Source organism: Rousettus aegyptiacus, unplaced genomic scaffold (genome assembly GCF_014176215.1).
Source record: "Rousettus aegyptiacus isolate mRouAeg1 unplaced genomic scaffold, mRouAeg1.p scaffold_m13_p_2, whole genome shotgun sequence".
In the NCBI taxonomy this organism is placed as follows: Eukaryota; Metazoa; Chordata; class Mammalia; order Chiroptera; family Pteropodidae; genus Rousettus; species Rousettus aegyptiacus.
The window spans coordinates 27,053,337-27,073,083 of NW_023416295.1; the positions used below are offsets into that span (position 1 = coordinate 27,053,337).

At 36.2% G+C, this 19,747-nt stretch overlaps 2 protein-coding genes across 6 annotated transcripts in view; one reads left to right on the forward strand and one right to left on the reverse strand.

The window, feature by feature from the left end:
- On the forward strand, positions 1 to 18,036 carry CLK1 (CDC like kinase 1). Of its 4 annotated transcripts, XM_016131070.2 has the most exons (14): positions 34 to 143; positions 709 to 885; positions 1,600 to 1,760; positions 2,058 to 2,286; positions 3,293 to 3,383; positions 3,794 to 3,860; positions 4,995 to 5,111; positions 5,196 to 5,362; positions 5,845 to 5,939; positions 6,034 to 6,163; positions 6,640 to 6,722; positions 7,140 to 7,219; positions 7,480 to 7,570; positions 7,688 to 18,036. In XM_016131070.2, the coding sequence occupies exons 3-14, from the start codon at positions 1,600 to 1,602 to the stop codon at positions 7,829 to 7,831; spliced, it is 1,455 nt and encodes a 484-aa protein (XP_015986556.1). In that variant the 5' UTR covers positions 34 to 143; positions 709 to 885; the 3' UTR covers positions 7,832 to 18,036. The 4 variants fall into 4 exon arrangements, with proteins under 4 accessions (XP_015986555.1, XP_015986556.1, XP_015986557.1 ...); XM_016131069.2 differs by lacking the exon at positions 709 to 885 and having other exon boundaries at positions 1 to 143; XM_036237395.1 differs by lacking the exon at positions 34 to 143 and having other exon boundaries at positions 157 to 885.
- BZW1 (basic leucine zipper and W2 domains 1) overlaps positions 17,692 to 19,747 on the reverse strand; it is a 13,098-nt gene continuing 11,042 nt past the window's right edge. For both annotated transcript variants that reach the window (XM_016131072.2, XM_036237396.1), the window contains one exon: positions 17,692 to 19,335. In XM_016131072.2, the coding sequence (XP_015986558.1) occupies positions 19,304 to 19,335 (32 nt within the window). In that variant the 3' untranslated portion in view covers positions 17,692 to 19,303. The remainder of the gene's footprint in view (positions 19,336 to 19,747) is intronic.

Below are 19,747 nucleotides of genomic sequence, written 5' to 3' on the forward strand. Positions count from 1 at the left end.
GTCACCAGTGTTTTCGAGAAGAGTCCTGACGCGGCAGCTGTCAGCTCCATTTTGTTGTCGGAGTCCGTCGCAGGCAGCTGTACCTTCTCCGTGGTCGCGTTGCAAGCTTTATCTCCTTCGGCTTGGACTGTCTGGCCAGGACGGTAAGCAGCAAGAAAAAGTGGGCAAGGTGTCAGGGCCCTTTTCTGTGCCTCGAGAGCGCATGGTTGATGCCCGCCCTCCATGGTTGGCCGCCCGGACTTCTCTGCACCCCTTTACCCTTCCCCCACACCGGGGCTGCGTAAAGGCGGCCCCTTGTCTCCCCAGCTCTGCCGAGCCTGTCGGCGCAAGTTTCCGTTTGAACCTCGACGCCCCAGACGCTTGCGGAGGGCAGTGACAGTATCTGCTCGTGAAAGAGCGCGCCTGGACTGTCTGCCTCCCTCGGGGGGTGGGAGGGTTGCGCTCGGGCGCCATCTTGTCTGCGGCCGCCGCTTCGGCCGAACTGTAAGATGGCGGCCGGGCGGGGCGCCGAAGCTTCCGGTTGGGGGTGGTGTTTACTTGGGTTCTGGAATGTGCGTAAATCACGCGTTGCGGGGCTGGAGGGAATTGCGTTGGTAGCAAATAAAGACAAAGACATCGATCTCGCGTAAGGGTGTAAGGCGATGTCACTTTACGCCTGGTTGAATCTTAAAAGAGTGAAGTGAGAATCGCGAATGTTTTTCCCCTCAGTGGTGTCTAGGTCGAGGAACCTGAGGAAAAAGAAATAACATAGTATTTGAAGGCGCGCGTGAACAGGCATTTTACGCGTTAAGACTCTGCGCCACCAGTCTTTGGGGAACAATTGGGACATTTTGATTGAGATTTGATTGCAGAGACGTGGTGAAGTCCGGGCAGTTAGTAGTACTGGTAAGAATGATAGTTGATGAAAAGTCATTTCTATGGAATGTCATTTTCAAATTAGGGATTTTTGCTTAAAAAGTTATTGGAAAGAAGTTGGCTCCCCTCCCCCAAATTGTAAGGTGGTTTTTAGAATGAGCTAGGTTTTTTATGTGCATACTGTGATGTGCTGGGGAGTACTACTCAATCAAAAGACATTTTGTAGTTTTGTTTTTTTAATGCCGTTGTTAACTTTTGTGTATAATAAAAGGCATTGTTAATTTGATTGATAGGCCTCAATAGAAATTTTAATGACGGTGTTCAGAACATTTGTGATTCAAGTGAATTGAAGGCTAGTTTCTACTGACAAACATTTAGATAGAGAGTTATGTATGTGGACCTGTAGTAAGTTTTTGATGTCAGGAAAGGGGTATGATTTTACCAAAATTGGTAGATTGGGATTCCCCTCCCCCTTTGTTTTTTCTTTTCCTATACTCTTCCAATAAATGCTAGCATGACAAGGATAATGCAGAATACCTGTGAAAAATGTTCAGACTCCGCATTTTTGGACACCGCAATCATTGGGTTTATCGATTACAGATTGGGTGACAGTGACTTGAGCTTCAATTTAAAAGAAAATGTCACTAGAGTGAATTTGCAAAGAAGAGTTTTATTATTAAACTGCTCAGTGTTGACATGTGATACGCTGTCTGTATAAGTGGGAACAACTTGTCTTTTATGTAGATGAGACACTCAAAGAGAACTTATTGTCCTGATTGGGATGAAAAAGACTGGGATTGTGCGAAGTGGAGGAGCAGTAGCAGTCATAAAAGAAAGAAGAGATCACATAGCAGTGCCCGGGAGAACAAGCGCTGCAAATACAATCACTCTAAAACATCTGACAGGTAAGGAGGGTATTTTATATGCATAAAGTACTACAACGTTGTATGTCAGTTATATCTTGATAAAACTAGGGGGATTCGTTTTCATGCTTAAAACTAATATTGTTTAAAATAAGTACTTGTGATTACCATTCCTTTTTTTATATTTACAAGGATAGCTTGTAACGTTGGTAAAATTGAGTGGGTTTGTTAGTGGGCAAAACAGAATCTTAAGAGTACTGTGTTAAGAGATTTACTGAGAATTTGAGGATATTTTGATATTACCATAAGGCACAGAAAAAATATTATTTATTTTTATAGCCATTATTTGGAAAGCAGATCCACAAATGAGAAAGATTATTATAGTCGACGCTACGTTGATGAATACAGAAATGACTACAATCAAGAGTGTGAACCTGGACATCGCCACAGGGACCATGAAAGCAGATATCAGAACCATAGTAGCAAGTCGTCTGGTAGAAGTGGAAGAAGTAGTTATAAAAGCAAACACAAGATTCACCACAGTACTTCACATCAGCATTCACATGGGGTATGAGCTCTTTTAAAAACATTTTGGAAGTTTTGTTTCCCATGTGGAACAGGAAAACAAATGTGTTTAATCATTTGAGAAAGTTCTGATTAAGATGAAGTCACCTCAGTTTTAATTTGCAGGAGATTCTGTTTGTGAATTGGATAGAAAATTCCTGAAGTATAATAGCTATTTAGTTACATGATAGATTTTATTATTAGTTGGAAACTAAATGTCATTCCAGTGATATGGTGGAGGGGATTTAATGTAGGTTAGTTTATAGCAATGATTGCAGATAGTCCAATATGTTTTTTTTAATGTTACTTCAAAAAATTTGATTTGTTTTTGATAAATTGAAGCCTGATCACAAAAATAGATAGGCATTTTATTTTTATATGAGGATTAGGCATTCCTTTTTGTTATAGCAAAGCATGCTTTCTGATCCTTTTTTTCACTAAGGAAACCACTTAGGAGATTAGAACATTATGGGATATGTATTTGAAGGTCAGCTCAGATGACATTTAAAATGCCATGATGTTATTGTATACCAAATCTTTTTTTTCTCCCCAAAATTAGGGTTTTAATTTTACTGTTTTAATATTGGTTTTCTTAGATGAGTTAGGAAATCTTAATTTGGCCACAGTCTACTTTGACAAGTAAATATTACATCCTGCAATTTTGCAGCATTAAATTAGGACACTAGAAACTTAAAATATATTTCAGTGAATGCTACAACTAAGCATTTTTTTAAGAAAACAATTGTATTATGTTTTGTTGCCTTGCCACTTTGAGTATCTTATCTGAAAATCTGTTCCTTGCCATGTTTTTCTCCTGTTAACATAAACTATGTGCCCTGTGAATTTCTGGGGACTGAATTTGAAATTGCTCCTGCCAACCGTTTGTGGCCTGGCGTGTATCTGAATGCCTGAATATCTCCCCGCTGAATGAATTTCGTATTCTGCCCTGAATTCACTCGGGTATATTGATTGGCTGGATGATCTTGGTGCCGCCCACTTGACGTTTCCAGAAGAGTCACCGAAGGAAAAGAACCAGGAGTGTAGAGGATGATGAGGAGGGTCACCTGATCTGTCAGAGTGGAGACGTACTAAGTGCAAGATGTATAGAATATTTTTCAACACTTATTAACTTTTCAGATAACATAATCTTTATATAGATTAAGATTTCAGGGATTTGGAAATCTTTTTTTCTTTCTCTGTTTTTGTTTTTTTTGTTTGTTTGTTTTTTCCATTTCTTTTGGTGGTGGGGGGAATTGTATTTCTGCTTTCTTTAGAAATTTAATGTATGTTATGTAGAACTTCCAAATTAATAAATCAAGTTAACAAAATTAGCTTTTAAGAATGAAATTAGACCTAAAAATAGTTACATGTTTTTTGACAGTGTTGACCAATAAAATAGTGATAAGGAAATTTGTAGCATCAACTAGAATTATCTGCATTTATAGTATTTATTATGGTAGGTAAAATGTTTTCATTTCTTGGTGTGACTGAGATTTATTTTTCTCTTTTAGATGAAATTGTTGATACTTTAGGTGAAGGAGCTTTTGGAAAAGTCGTGGAGTGCGTTGATCATAAAGCGTAAGTTTTCTATCCTGGGATTGCACTTGGGGTGGGCAACCATGTAGAAAACTTACTCAGCTTTAGAATGTAGTCTGACCATGAGTTATATAGATATATCCTTACCTTTTTAACTTGGAGGGTTTTTTTTTTTTGTATGTAGTAGAATCCCAGTAAAAGGGACTAGCTGTATGTATTTCTAAACAGTAGCAATTAGTAGTATGTGCAGCCTCTAATTTCAATTTTAAGCCGAGAGCAGATTTTATTTCATAAACTATTCTTTTGTCCTACTGAGCACAGTTGTGGCCATCTTTTTTTTCCTTCTTCAAGATCAGTGGTTCTCAGCCTTGGTTTTCTTTTAGGACTTTAGATCTTTGCTCACCCCATATCTGTTGAAGCAGTCTTTAGAGTAGTTATAAACCTATATTTTTAGATTAAAAAGTGCCCATAATTCATTCTGATAGCACAGTCAGAGCTGAGAACTTTTCTAGGTTGGTGTCACATGTTCAGTTATGCCCATCAAACTCCTGATTAAAATTTCTTTAGCATAAATCTTTTTGTCACCTTTTTCATTCTCTTAAATTTTTTTTTCCTTCTGAGTGGAAAAGCTTTTCTAAATGATTTGTTATGGTAAGCTTCCTACTGTTGATAAGATTCTGAGAGTGAGCACTTCTTACTGTGCCCTCATCATTTTCCCAGCTTTTCTGGAAACCAGGACCAAAGGAAGATGAGATACTACTTGCCAGTGCAGGGTACTATAGAAAGAAACTGTGTACATTTAAGTCTTAGTTGGAATGCAAATTGAGGTGGTAATATCCCAATATTCTTCTTAAATTAGAGTTGTTGATACATAGTTTAATTCAAGGACCAAAAACCATTTGCCTAATTGGCATGAGTGGTGGTCTGATGAAAGAAATGTGTGTCATTCGACACGTAATTATATTACCAATCGTACCTTATGCCCAAAGGTTCTAGTTGCTTACATTGAGTTGCAGTTAGAAGAGAGTACTTACATATAATCAGACAAAACAGTTCTAGACCATAAATTCAAGAAAACAAATATGATGGATCCAAGTAGTAGTACAGTTTCGAGAGAGTAATTGAAATATGCAAATACCTTTTTTTTTTTAACTTGGATTTATTCTATTTTAACAGGGGAGGTAGACACGTAGCAGTAAAAATAGTTAAAAATGTGGATAGATATTGTGAAGCTGCTCGTTCAGAAATACAAGTTCTGGAACACTTAAATACAACAGATCCCAACAGTACATTGTAAGTATTAAAATATAGCTTAGGAAATGACCTCAGATTTTAATTGTAAGAAGCTGTACTAAGTTATTTTTTATGTGTTCATAGCCGCTGTGTCCAGATGTTGGAGTGGTTTGAGCATCATGGTCACATTTGCATTGTGTTTGAACTCCTCGGACTTAGTACTTATGACTTTATTAAGGAAAATGGTTTTCTGCCATTTCGGCTGGATCATATCAGGAAGATGGCATATCAGATATGCAAGTCTGTGAATTGTAAGTATTTTGGCATATCTTCCAGAGACTTGTTTATTGAGACAAATTTAATGACAGACCATTTTGGATCTTTAAGGGGAAAGATGGGATCTAACATAGTAGGACTTGGAAGCCTGATTTAAGAGTAGATATGACAAAGATGTGTAGAGTTGAGTTGTTGGTCAGTTTACTGTCAGTAAATAGCGTCATGTAGAAAACTATGATTTAGCCTTTATGATTTCTAAAATTATTAATCCAGGCCATGGGTTAATTAAGGAATGGCAAATCTCAGGTTCATAAGAAAGATAATTCTTCAATTTTAAACAGCTATTAAGTAGACTAATTTTTTCAGGAGAGTATTGGATTTCAGTTCTTGCTTGGTTTTCTAGCAGACTAAGTGTTGATCACTTCTTCGGACTTTTGGAAAAAGCATCAGAGATTTTTGTAGGGCTTTTGGGTTTTGACTTTTAGATTACAGCAACCTTTTTCTGTTTCAATCTTAGTTTTGCACAGTAATAAGTTGACTCACACAGACTTAAAGCCTGAAAACATCTTATTTGTGCAATCTGACTACACAGAGACGTATAATCCCAAAATGGTAAGTCTTCAATGTTTTATTTAACTTCATAGTTTTAAATATTTTATGTCTTTTTTTTAAATATGCTTCCTTACCCATCATTTATGGTTTTCAGAAACGTGATGAACGTACCTTAATAAATCCAGATATTAAAGTCGTAGACTTTGGAAGTGCAACATACGATGATGAACATCACAGTACATTAGTATCTACAAGGCATTACAGAGCACCTGAAGTTATTTTAGGTAAGTATAAATTGTTCCGTGGGAACCTTTATTGAAGCTGATTTTAAAATTTACTTAACAGTTCTAGGTCTTTTGTGGGACTTTCTCTTTAAGGAATTAGTATCATAAAACATTCAGGATTTTAAGCTCTTACTCGTTCCAAATAGTCAGCTCTGGGACTTGGAGTAAGGTGGTTTAACCTTTCTGGAACTCAGTTTGCACATTTGTAATAAATACATAGTGGAGTTTTAAAATATAATCATTCAGTATTTGTCCAGCCAGTCCTCCTATGGTATAGATGGCTCCCATTTTACAAATTAGGAAATTGAGGCTCAGAAATTTTTTTCCTCCCCATATCCCTAGTCTCAAGAGTCAAGAGTTGGGACTTAAAACCAGATGTATCTTTTCCAGCTCAAAATTGAAATTACACATTTTTAAAAATGTTTTTAAGAAACTTTGAGGATTTTTTTCCCCTAACAGTTTTCTCTGTTTCACAGCCTTAGGATGGTCCCAACCATGTGATGTCTGGAGTATAGGATGCATCCTTATTGAATACTACCTTGGGTTTACAGTATTTCCAGTAAGTGACAATATATTTCAGTGTCTTTGCACAAGAAAAATGCCTATTTATGTGAACACTTTAATTCAAGTACACACATTAAGGTATCTTTTCCCTCGTTATATACTGTAATTGTAGATAAGTAATAAAGAAAAATGTACTTCTAATGCTGTTGGGCATTTGTATTTCCTTCATAATTTATCACTTTATTAAGACATGCATTTTAAAGTATAAAAAAAAACTTGTGCAATTGGGGAAATCTTTGGAGATCTTGTTCTGTAAGCCTTAATTTGTTTTAGCAGCTATAGCTTGCTAAAAGTATGCCTTTTTTAGTGATCACCTTGCTTATATTCTCTAATATGTATAGACTCAAAATGTTAGATGAGAACAAAGCACAGTGTGTAAATAAAGGTAGTTAACAAGTTTTCTTTATTTTAGACTCATGATAGTAAGGAGCACTTAGCAATGATGGAAAGGATTCTTGGACCTTTACCAAAACACATGATACAGAAAACCAGGTATGTTTTATTTAAGAATAAGTGCCGTCCACTTAGAACTAAAACAATGAAGTCAAATTAACGCTTTTTCACATAATTAACTGATTACCTTGTTGAGATACCTTATCACTAGGATTTTAAAGAGCTTAAAATCTCTAGAAAAGGATTTCTCTTTGATCTCTCAAAGCATAATGATTGATGAAACCAGTGTTGTTTTTGCTTAGACTTTCATATTTTCATAGTTAACGTTATAAACATAATGGATGTTGACTTACTCTTAGGAAACGTAAATATTTTCATCATGATCGATTAGACTGGGACGAACACAGTTCTGCTGGCAGATATGTTTCAAGGCGCTGTAAACCTCTGAAGGTAAGCCTGGGTCATTGCTTAAATGATCCTTGAGTTTCCCTTCTTTTCATGGTGGAGAAATAGAATTAAAATACATGTTAGGAAAAAACCGTTGATTGTATTTCTTTTTCCTTTCAGGAATTTATGCTATCTCAGGATTCTGAACATGAGCTGCTGTTTGACCTCATTCAGAAAATGTTGGAGTATGATCCATCTAAAAGGATTACTCTCAAAGAAGCCTTAAAGCATCCTTTCTTTTATCCCTTAAAAAAAGTTGTATAGATATATAATTGTACAGTTCTCTAGAAATTTTATAGACTGTATCAGTCTTTTTAAATAAGTTATTTTGTACAGCTTTTGTAAATTTCTTAAATTTTTGTATTGCCATGTTTATTTTGTTTAGATGATTTGATAAGTACATAGCTAAGTAATGAACAGTTTTTTTCAGTGATTACTGTATAAAATGATTTATTCAGAATAAATTTTTGTGTTAATGAAATTTTATGAATCTGATTTCTTAGCACTGATTTCTCTGTCACTTTAAAGAGTAGACATGTTTCTCTTATAGGAGAATTCCTTAAATCTTTGGAAAAGCTTAGCTTTGTTTCTTCCATTTTAGCAATTGGCAGCATTGGGACTTAAGCCTTTCTTTTCTAAACCAAATGTAATGAAACCAAATTACTGGCTGCTAAGAACTAGAGATTAGTCAAGAGGGTTTTGTTCTCCCTTTGTTCCCATTCAAATTTATTTCTGCTGCCTTCTTGTCTCCTGAATGAGTTTGTGTAAATGGCTCATGTTCTGTGTTGTTTCAGGACTGAAAATGACTAACAAACTTCCAGAATCCTTTGCAGCAAAGTCTGAATAAAGTGACAATAAGAAATTAAGATTTTGTCCATGGTTTTATCTATGCTTAATCCATTTAGGATGCCACACAGTTATGTTTTTAAAGGTTTTTTTTGTAGTTTTACATTCACAACAAAATGAGAAGATAACATTTCTGATGACACCTCTTGCCCTGGTCCTTACATGCATTGCCTCTCTCATTAACACTTCTCACTAGAGGGTACGTTTGATGAAATTTTTGAGGCTGTATTGACAATCATCCTAAGCCCATAGATTTCCTTTGGGTTCAGTTTTGCTGGTTTACATTATATGGGTTTGGACAGGTGAATGTTATGTATTATTATAGAATGCAGTATTTTCATTGCTTCAAAGATCTCTTGGCTGTTATCCTTTCCCCCTTCCCCAACCTCTAATAACTACTAATCTTTTTTATCATCTCCATAGTTTGGCATTTCTCAGAATGTCTTGTAGTTGGAATCACACAGTACATGGCTGCCTCAGATGGGTTTTCACTTAAATGTGCATTTGAGTTTCTTCCATGTCTTTCCATAACTATAATTTTAGTGCTAAATAAAATCTGTTGTTTGGAGGTAACCACAGCATTCACATCTTGAAGGGCATCTTGGTTCAGCACAGATAATAAACTTCCAGAGTTTTGACAATTATGAGTATAACTCTAAAACTATGAAGGTTTTGTATTGATAAGCGTTTCCAGTTTCATCAGGTTAGGTGTTGATTTCTAAGATTTCATCAGATGTTTCTTCCGCAAAATATTTTCTCCCAGTCTTTGGCTTGTATACTCTTGATGTCTTTGCGGAGCAGAAGTTAATTTTTCAGAAGTTTATCATTTCTTTTAAGGATAATTCCTTTGGTGATGGTAATTATAAAAAGTTCGCCATACCCCCCAGGGTCATCTAGGTTTTCTCTTCCAGGAATGTATAGTTTCGTGTTTTATATTAAAGTCTAATCCATTTTAATTTTTGTGAAGGATGTAAGGTCTTGAATATTTTTGCACAAGTGTCCAGTTGTCATACTGTTTGTTGAAAAGGGGGCTTTTGTGTTTGTGTATGTTTTTAGAAATTTAAAAATAAAATTAAGGCTGAGAGATGTTAAGCACATTTGTAGATCGAATTAAAAATTCTTCCCTTGTTGCCAAGATAAAGATCCCAATTCTGGAGCCAGACTGCCTAGGTTCAAATCTAGCCCTTAACTAGCTGCGTGACTTTGGAATGTCACTAAACCTCTGTGCGTGCCTGTATTTGTAAAACTAAGGAAGATTATAGTTATAAATTAGTTTGATGTGTGAAACAATTGGTATAGTGGCCTAAATTCTACATAAGTTGTTCTGGAGAGAGGGCACATGTGTCTTTTGTATTTTGCTTGTTCCTTTGGTCCCATGCAGTAGTCTCTTAATCTTAATTCCCACTCAAAAGTTATATCAAGGTACTCTGTAGAGGATTTCTCTGAATTTTTTTGAGCCTTAAATTATGTACTAATTATAGTTGAGTTATGTAAAATTTGTCATTTAAAGATGGTAATATTCAGTTGTACTGATTCCAAGCCTAAGCTCAGAGTCAAGGGTGTATTGGGGAAACATGTTTGAGTGAAAATGCATTAAATTGGGTGATGGAAACCTTAAAGGCCTATATTTTCTTAGATTTAAAAGAGGCAGTTATAGGCTTTGAGGCTTATCCTGCCTCAAGAGTGGTGTTCACAGGCAATTTGCTAACATCTCATTGATTGGAGTCACATACTGGGCCCCAGAATCTGCACAGGAAGGTATTATAAGGCTACATGACAAAAGGTGTGGATAAAGGCAGAGATAGAGAATTTAGATCATCAATGGAGTCAGTCTACCTACCCACCCTACCTACCCTACCCTTGGTCTATTGACAAGCCATAGTGAGCCTATTCACACTACCACATCACTCATCTCAAAATCCTCCAAAGGCTTCCATGTCAGTTTAACCAAAGTCCTTACAATCACCTTTGTAATATATCTCCCATGCCACTCCATCTTTCTGACCACATTGCCAGCTACTTTCTCCTGTAATAGTGTATGGCCTCGCTGACCTTATTTCTCAGACATACCAAGCACAGTCCTTGTAGTTATACACATCTCACTCTCCTTCAGGTGTTTATTCATTTCAGTAGGTCTTCCCTTGACTATGTTACTTAAAATTGACAGAACTTTTGTCAACACTATCCATATGCCCCTTTTCTGCTTTATTTTTCTCTGTAGGAACATGTTTATTTTATATATTTATAAAAGGTAAGTTCTGTGACATAAGTTGTTTTAATTTATTCACTCTGTGTCATACCCAAGAGCCTATAATAATGCCAGGTAGATTGAAAGACGCTCAGTAAATATTTGCTGAATGAGTGACTTTAGGGAGAGGTCCAAATACATAACCCAGGGAAGATAGCGCAAGCAATAATGGCCCCTAAAACGGAAGTATCTTGAGTATGTTCAATAAGCAGCAGTGCAGTTGAAGCTGAATGGGTGTTTGGAAAGCGTATTAGATAAGGTTAGAGACATCCAGGGACCAGGTCAAATAGGGCATTGTAGGTTATTGTAAAGACGACTTTGTTCTGCATGAGAAGACACTAGAAGTTTCCAGGTGGTCACGAGAATGGTGGTCTGCAGCCCCTGGCTTATATTTTCCCAGCAGAAGAAAGAATTGCCCCCCTTTCAACAGTCACAGAAGAGAATCCTCAAAAAGTTATGCAATTTTAGTTTTGCTTCAAAAAACTCCAGGGGTTGGGGAGGGAGGATATAAACGAAATAAAATTGGCCATGAGATAGTAGTTGAAACTTGGTGGTGAATCAAGGAAGGTTCACTGTATTTTTTTTTTTTCTTAAAATGTTCTTGAGTTTTCTATGAACAAGTTTTAAAAGGTTTGTCATGTAACTGGACCACACTGGCAAGAGGGTGTATATATTTGTTACACGTTTGACATCTTGGTTGACATCACCATGTTGTTCACACCAGTTTGTGAACCTAAAGGGGTCAGGCTGAATCATGGGTTAGTAGTGTTTTTTTCTGTAAAGGGATAGATAAGTATTTTAATCATTGCAAGCCATACTCAGTTTTGCTGTTGTGGTGAGAAAACAGCCATAAGTAGTATGAAAATGAATGAGTTCCACTGTATTCCAGTAAAACTTTATAAAAACAGGCAGTGGGCAGCTACATTTTCAGAAGTTGGACTGATGTGTCTTGGTGTGCATTTCTTTGGGTTTATTCTATTTGGATATATGCTCCTTGAATTTGTAAATTTACATACTTTACCAAACTTGGGAAGTTTCAGCCAGTGTTTCTTTGAATACTTTTTCAGCCCTGTTTCACCTTTCTGGGATTCCAAGGACATGACTACTAGATCTTTTGCTAAAGTTCTACTGGTGCCAGACACTGGTCTTGTATTTTTCATCTATTTTCTCCATTCAAATCAGATAACTTGCTATTTAAGAGTACCAATTCTTTCCTCCGTCTCCTCCTTTCTGCTGTCCTTGAGGTTCCCCCGCCCCGTTTATATTGTTCAGTTATATTTCTGACTGGTTCCTCATGTATCCTATTTGCTGGAACTGCCTACTTTTCCATTTGTTTCAAATGTGTTCATAATTGCCTACTGCAGCATTTTTATGACTGCTTTAAAAGCATTGTCAGGTAATTCCAAGATCTGTGTTATCTTGGCATCTGTTTACCTTTTCTCATTCAGGTTAGGATTTTCTTGGCTGTATGACAGGTGATTTTTTAATTGAAACTTGGACATTATTGGCATGTTATGAGACTCTGGGTCTTATTTAAAAATTCTATTTTACCAGGCCTCTTCTCATACCACCCTGGTGGGAAGAGGGGGCACTGGTCCATTACTGCAGGGTTGGAAGTTCAGGATCTCCACTTGGCTTCTGCTAACACCAGGGTTGGGAGGGGCTCCTCATTGCTGCTAGGCCGAGATGGGAGTTCTGGCTCCCCAGTAAGCACCTGCTACCATACTGACCAAGAGGGTAGGATTGCTTCATTACCTATTATGTCATGGCCTCCACTGACATTGGGTCGAGTGGCCTCGATCCACATTATCACTGGACAGTGGTGAAAGTTCTGACTGCCCACCTGGCCTCCTCAAATGCCACACCAGCAGGAAGAGTGGGGGGTATCTTTGTTACCAGTGATAGGGATGGAAGTCCCAGCTCCCCATTTAGCCTCTCACACCACCTAGTCGGGTTGACTAGGACAAAAGGATGTGTTTAAAGCTGAGTGCTAATAGCTTAGTAATTGCCACACTACTACTTGAATTTTCTCCCTAAGATGATTGATCTATTCGGATTTTCTCTGAGTCTGAGATTTCTTTGAGTCTATTTTGGCTGTTTCTTTTGCTATTTCTCTTTATATTTCTAAGTAACCCATTCAGGATTACATTCAGCTGCATGTAACAGGAGACCTAAAATAATATTTTTTTTATCATCTGAAATCTAGTTGTAGGTTGTCCGGGGATGAAAAGCTGAATGTTTGTGTCAGGAAGTCAGGCTATTTTGCTCTGTAATTCTCAGCAAATGGTTCTAAATCTTTATGGTTCAAGAATCCTGTTTGAACTCGTCATTATGCCCATTCCCCAGCTAGCAGGAAGGACAAAAGAGAAGGAAGACAGTCTCTTTCTTTATGGGCACTAGAAACAGCCCATCCCGCTGTGTAGAGTTTAATCGTATGGCCAAACTTATTTACAAGGGAGGCAGAGAGGTTTATTTTGAGCAGTTATGTGTCCAGCTCAAAGTTGGGGATTCTAAGAAAAAATCGGGGAATAAATACAGGGGACCACTGTTAGTCTCTGCCACACAAGTGTAAAGTACTAGGGATCTGCCCATTTAATTTTGTTTTGAGTTTTAATATGGTGCTTTTCCTCTTATCAGTGTTCGGTATCCACCAGTTCATGGCCCTTACCTTTTTCCTCCAACTTCTCCAGATGGTAAGCCTTCTATTTTTTGAATTTTTATAAAAGCAGCCACTTGGTAGTATTAAATTAAGGGGAGGGGATAGAGGAGTTTCTTAAAGACTACAAATAACTTTTTTTCAGATCTGCTCCTTACCCCCACCCTTAGAAGAAATTAGTGCCCCCAACTTGGGACTTTCCTGGGTCTTGCAATATCAATCTACTTGATGTTGTTAGCTCCCTGTTCTGCAAGGGCTTAGCAGAACAAAGCAAGCTAAAACCAAGCCAGCTGATCATGTCATCCAACAGCTATATTGTTTTCATCTGCCATTAACTATTCTCTCCTTCTCTGTGGGTTTATGATTTTTATAGTTATTAGGATGGAGCTTTGGGAAGACAGACTGTAAATACTTGACCACACTCACACGAAACACAACTTCCATTCTTACTACTGAGCCATGAGGATTTCAGTTTTTTTGCATCTTTCTAGTAGTTGCTAACGCAGGCATCATGATGGTGGTCGCTGGGACTTCCATTACCTTCTACCAGTACGAATCAAATAAGAAACCTGTGTTCAGGGCTTTGGCCATCCATCAGTAGTTCTTTGCCCTCCCATGAATACATCCTTGGCAAACAAATAATAGCTACTGTTCACTGATTATCTGACAGGTACTGTATTAAGTACCTTTATTTCATGTAGATTCATTGTAAGCTTCTCAACTACTTCATGAGATGGGTATCATTCAATTATAAATTTTAGACATAGAGAACAAGGCACAGAAATTATTTGCCCACTCATATAGCTAATGAATGAGACATCTTTCTCCAAGACCGTCTCCAGTAGGCATGCACTATTTTGTTCAGTGTTAGGGCTTGCAAACCATATTTTGGAAAATGTAATTTCTCATGGCATTTTAGATTATAGCCTTTGAAACAGGACTCTTAACTTGCCAGTACCTATCATGTGTCCTTGTTTTGCCTGTAACCTCCCTTACCTACCTCCTGCAGGTCTGAATTTTGGACCCCGTCCTGTTTACTATCTACCATAACCCTAAAGCTCAGCAGAGTGCCTGACAACATACATTTAGTATTTGTTGACTGAATTTCTCATTTCATCTCAGTCACATCAGTCATATCAACTCTAAACACAGAACAAATATTTTGGATCTAATCTTGCCTAATAAAAGTTGCTTCTAAAAACTTAAATATTCACAGACCAGCTTTCATTCTACATGCAAACATTCCTCCAGGAAATATCAAGGTGCCTGTTCTCATTTCTTATTCAACTAATATTTAATGTTTACTGACAAGTACTTTTGCATACTGGGCATCCAAGAGTAGTGGCAAATAAAAGGTAGATTAAAGAATCATGCAGGGCCCTCCAAGAAAAGATAAAGGTCTTAAACTGTTAAATTACACATGCAAGTTAAAGGCTACTATAACTGCTTGTGGCCTGAATTAGGGTAGTGATATCAGAAGTTATTTTGGAGTAGGAATAAACAAGACTAGATGTGTTACATGTGAGGGCTGAAAAAGACCTGAATCTTTGTAAGTAAAACATTGGCATTCTTTAAACTATTAAATGTACACATTTGGATATGTGAAGTACATGTGAACCAAATAAAAGCAAAACTGGTCTGGAAAAAAGAACTTCTGGAGAGAAAGGCATTTTGATGGTATTTAAAACACCCAGGAAAAATGAGAAGGACCTCAGGACAAGGACTGAACTTTAACCAATTCTAGCACTTAAAGGTTATTAGCATACAATACCAATGCAAGTCATTGCTTTTCTCTTTACATTAAGGAGTCTCATGAAATTTTATTCAACTTCAAGGGTACAGACAAGCAGCAAATTTCAGTTAAACAGAAATAATGCAGCAACGTAACTATGGACTTGGATGGCTGTACTTGAGCTTGTTCAGTGCCAACAACTATCTGGATTATCAGCTACCCAGTTTTCTCCGTTCTTCAAATGTTTGCTATGCCGAGATCCATTACTCCCAACTAGAATGGAAATGAGCTGTATTTACAGAGAAAATATTTTATTCTTAAGATGTCAGAGAACGTAGAACATCTTTTTGAAAAGAGGTGTCTCTAAATGGGTTACTTATTTCCCCAATAGGTTTACCTCTTAAGTCAGCTAGCTTTTCAAGCACTGCCTTCAGGATTTCAGCTTTAAAAAAAATAATTTTAAACAATTTCCCTTAAAGTTGAAATTCTCTTAAATGGAACACTTCCATTACATTTGATAACTATGTAGCACCCTAATTCATTAAACACATTTAATACAGAGTTCCCAAAGCTGCACTAATACAATGATAAAACATTCTAATCATATCAGCTTAAGATACTGGTCCCTCCAGATAAAGTCTACAAAGGATTCAGATTTTACCACTGTCTCTTGTAGGGCACTACAGTAGGCACAACAAGCAGGTGAGCTTTTAATTTAACCAAGGTTAAGTTATTAAATTGACAGTGACTGAGTCCATTTTTAAAGTATCCTCATCCTTTTTTCAATTTATTATCAGGATTATCCTGGAATAAGGATAAAAGGATTTTAAGTGCACTGGAAGATTAAAATGATTTTAAAGTGTTGCCAATTGCCCATAAAGGGTGGGGAGAAGTGAGGAGGGAAAGGGAGCTGGGAAGCCTGATCCACACCAAGTTTTATACAATTATGCATAGAACTGCATTTAGGTAAAAATTCATTGCAATTCAAGTTTTTAGACAAGCCAATTATAAAATATTTTGAAATCAGAAGTACTTATCACATCTTCTTGATTCCACTTAAAGCCAACTGAAAAATCTTTTATTTCTTAATTTTAAACCTTTAGGCCTCAGTAGGCTGATAAATTTATATCAGTACAACAGGACTAATACATCACATGAAAAATCATAGCAAGGTATTTAACAGGATTCTCACAGAAATGCTTATTAACCTATTATACATGGCACCTGTAAACAGCATCTGAGGAAAATTACAAAGATAATTTAGTCTAAGCAATAATGTACACTAAACTTTGGCACCTGTTACATTTAAAGCCCAACAGTTCTGCCATTTCCCGCAAGCAGCCTATTTGAATATGACTGTGGATTGATTCATCAGTAAAATTTCAACACCGTTTATTAGAGGGTTATGCCCATTAATTAAATCACTCGCCTAGAATTTTGATTTTTGCAGATTAGAAGGAACCCAAATGATTTTATTTATGTATGATACATTTACAATCAAGTAAGAATGTCTTAAGACTTCCAAAGTCAATAGGAAATGACATGTCTGATGCCTGTATGGTGTACTAGGGTGTAAAGCACAGTTAAAAGATGGTGAGTGGCAGAAAACAGATTTCCTCTTATTTTCTCATGACCTTGGCAGAAAAAAAATACTGCTTCAGGGTATGGATCCGCATAAAGATGCTTGCCAATGCATGTCTATCTCTAGGTCCTCCCTTTTTAAAAAAGTGGGGGTGCTATCACCTCCAAGTATGACCAAAAAACTTTACTCTTTCTATGTATAAAGCAGATATAATACACATACAGCATATCTATATTAAAATTGATTGGGGTGCTATTAGAAAAGTCTAAAAAGGCTTCCTGGGGAAGGGTGATAATGAGCTTTGAGAAACACTGAATTAGTAATCTCTCGGTCACATGCATTTCCTTTCGCTACCATCATTATGCTATATCCTGTGGCATTTTTAATATTTGGAGTTTTCATAAGAAATCTCTAGGACAACGCTCCTAGAATAGTTAAGAAACTTCTGATCAGCTCTAAACATATATTTAATTATGGCATCTAAGAAACTTATTCTTAGAAACCAACACCAAGTTAGGAATGAACATTTATCCAACATAATTACAGTAGTTTTAAATCCACATTAAGAATTACATTTTGAGGCCATAGGTTGGTACTGGCAGCTGAATTCCAAAATCACCACTTAAAATCCAAAATGAAAATCTGCAGTCTTTTTAGAAAGCATTCCCTTTCTTTATACTGTCACAGGTGACTTACCCATTTACTATAATATTGTAGTAAGTAAACACTACTTTGTCATTATGAAGAAATTATGATCAGACAAAGATCATAATGTAGTTCTGGAAGACTACACACTCTCACTATACACAGTATATAATAAAACAGGGTACACTTTGAAGGGCAATAACATGCAATGATTTGGTTGTAGAAATGTTAATGTCGTTTCCGCTACATCAGAATTCTATGTTGGTGTTTACAGTTTGAGACTTGTAAGGACAAAAGAGCAATTATTTAATGCTTACATAGTAGAGACGCCTGAATGCATACCATACAGTTACCATGGGGTATTAATATGAAATTTACAAAAAACCAAAAAATTGAAAAAGAAGACTGACCTATATAACCTTAAGTGTAAGGATGGACTTTTATTTTAAAAAGTCTTTTGAGGACTACAAGTTACAAAGTAAAAGCAGATCACACTACATAGAAATCTAGTGAAATACATTTTGCCTGTGCATGAAAACTTTATCAAAGTTATTCATTTAACAATTTCACCCCATTCATAATGCTCTTTTTCGTAAGGTTATTATATACCTTTATTTTGAGTTATACTACACTTTATTCCTTCCAGGTGAACTTTAAATCTTGGCTCATAAAAATGGCACCTTTGAAAGGGACAATTTCCCAGTCTCTGGTGGCATTATTCCAAGCTAATTTCTTTCAACGATAAAAAAAAAAAAAAAAAGCCTTTTAAAATGTTCACTTTTAACATTAAGTTTTTCCACCAAAAAGTGTGGTCACATTTTGTTTTCTACTGTCTATAATATTTATAGATAGGTGGCAGCAAGAAAAGAAAGACAAAAATTAAAAGGCAGCCATTAAAAAAGCGGATCAATTGTATAGAAGACATATTTGGCTCATGGCAATTAAAAGAAAAAAAAAAAGGCAACTAGGGCATGTTAATAGTCAGATACTTGAGTCATTTGTTAAGAGAATGAAGCTGGTCTTATATGACCAAGTAGGAATATATCATTATTACACTCCATTCTTTACATCAAATACTCTAAATCAACAGGAAATGAGTTATATTTAAGAGTTCCCAATTAAACCATGCTGATCACTTAACATTTCGACAGTTATTTTCTTTATTCACACTATTTCACGAGTCCTTTCCTATCTAAGCATATGACAAGTATTAATATTCATTAAACGACAAAACTTTTTAAGGTACAGTTGAAAATGGTATGAAAAAATACCCATTTGCTTTGCCTGGAAAGACACAAACTGAATGCAGAAGTTGCTCAATGGGAAAAAGCTCAACTTTCTTCTTCCCATCACATCTGCCACATACAACTTCCCAAAGACCTCACTTTCAAGATTGTTCTCCATGGCTTTACCAAGAAATGAAAACCAGAGAGCAAACGACTGAACTCGAGGACATCTGGGGTTAAAAATGCAAGAAAATATTAACATGTAAGCAATGGTTCAAATATTCAACATTCATGTTAATGAGTTCAATCACTGTATGAGACTGTCATTGATGAGGAGGGCTTTGGGCATACCAAATTATCACACAAATCATTGCCTTTTGAGACTTTGGATACTTTTACAGTTTAATTTGCAAACAAAATTTTTATAACAAATTATTTTTAACCAAATCATATCTTGAAAACTGTTTATATAGAAAACCCAGGGAAAAAGTGAACTGTTCATTGTGGAAGGCCTTAAATTACATTATTACAGTAGAAAATACAGGAGGTAGAAGATAACTGAAAAGACTAATGCAACATTAGATTCAAATCTATAGCTCCTGTAGCTACTTAAAACATGGTTTTAGAAACTAAACCCAACATTTCCAGTAACCATAGAAACAGTTAAAATAAAATTTGCCATGAAAGCCCTTATATCATGCTTGATATAGGGAGGTAGGAAGATGTAAGAACCAGGACACATGAGACATGACATTTTATCTACAACTCCTGTTTGCTTTACTGAGGGTGTAGTTTCAAAATTCAGTCACCTTCTTCAGCTTCAGACTCAGATTCTATAAAAGGGGAAAAATGCAGTCAAGTATTGTATAATATCAGAAAGCAAAAAGTTATGATTTATAACTTTGAAGCTTTTTATTATACTTAAGGAATTTTACTAATAATATCCTACTTATATGTGGGGTATATTCAAAAGCATTTATAAATCTCAAAATTCATATTTATTATAGTCTCGAAACTTTCAATTTTCTTAAGAATATTTAGTATTCCAGCCATCAAAATACTTCAATAACTAACGTCTAGTTTTCCTCATTTGCCTTAAAGCAAATAAGTATTTGTAGGTCTGTGAAAAATCTGTACTCTATGTATTAAATGGTATCTGAATGAAGGCAACATGTGTGGACACATTCTATGGCCATACTAAAACTAGTTCTCAGGCTTTACCAAACAAACTGCACAAAGAAAAAG

Excerpts from the sequence above, each read along its gene's own strand:
- CLK1 (XM_016131069.2), top strand. The coding sequence starts at position 1,600 with ATGAGACACTCAAAGAGAACTTATTGTCCTGATTGGGATGAAAAAGAC. Across the intron at positions 5,112-5,195 it reads ACAGATCCCAACAGTACATT|CCGCTGTGTCCAGATGTTGG; the intron begins GTAAGTATTAAA and ends ATGTGTTCATAG. Across the intron at positions 7,571-7,687 it reads GGCGCTGTAAACCTCTGAAG|GAATTTATGCTATCTCAGGA; the intron begins GTAAGCCTGGGT and ends TTTTCCTTTCAG.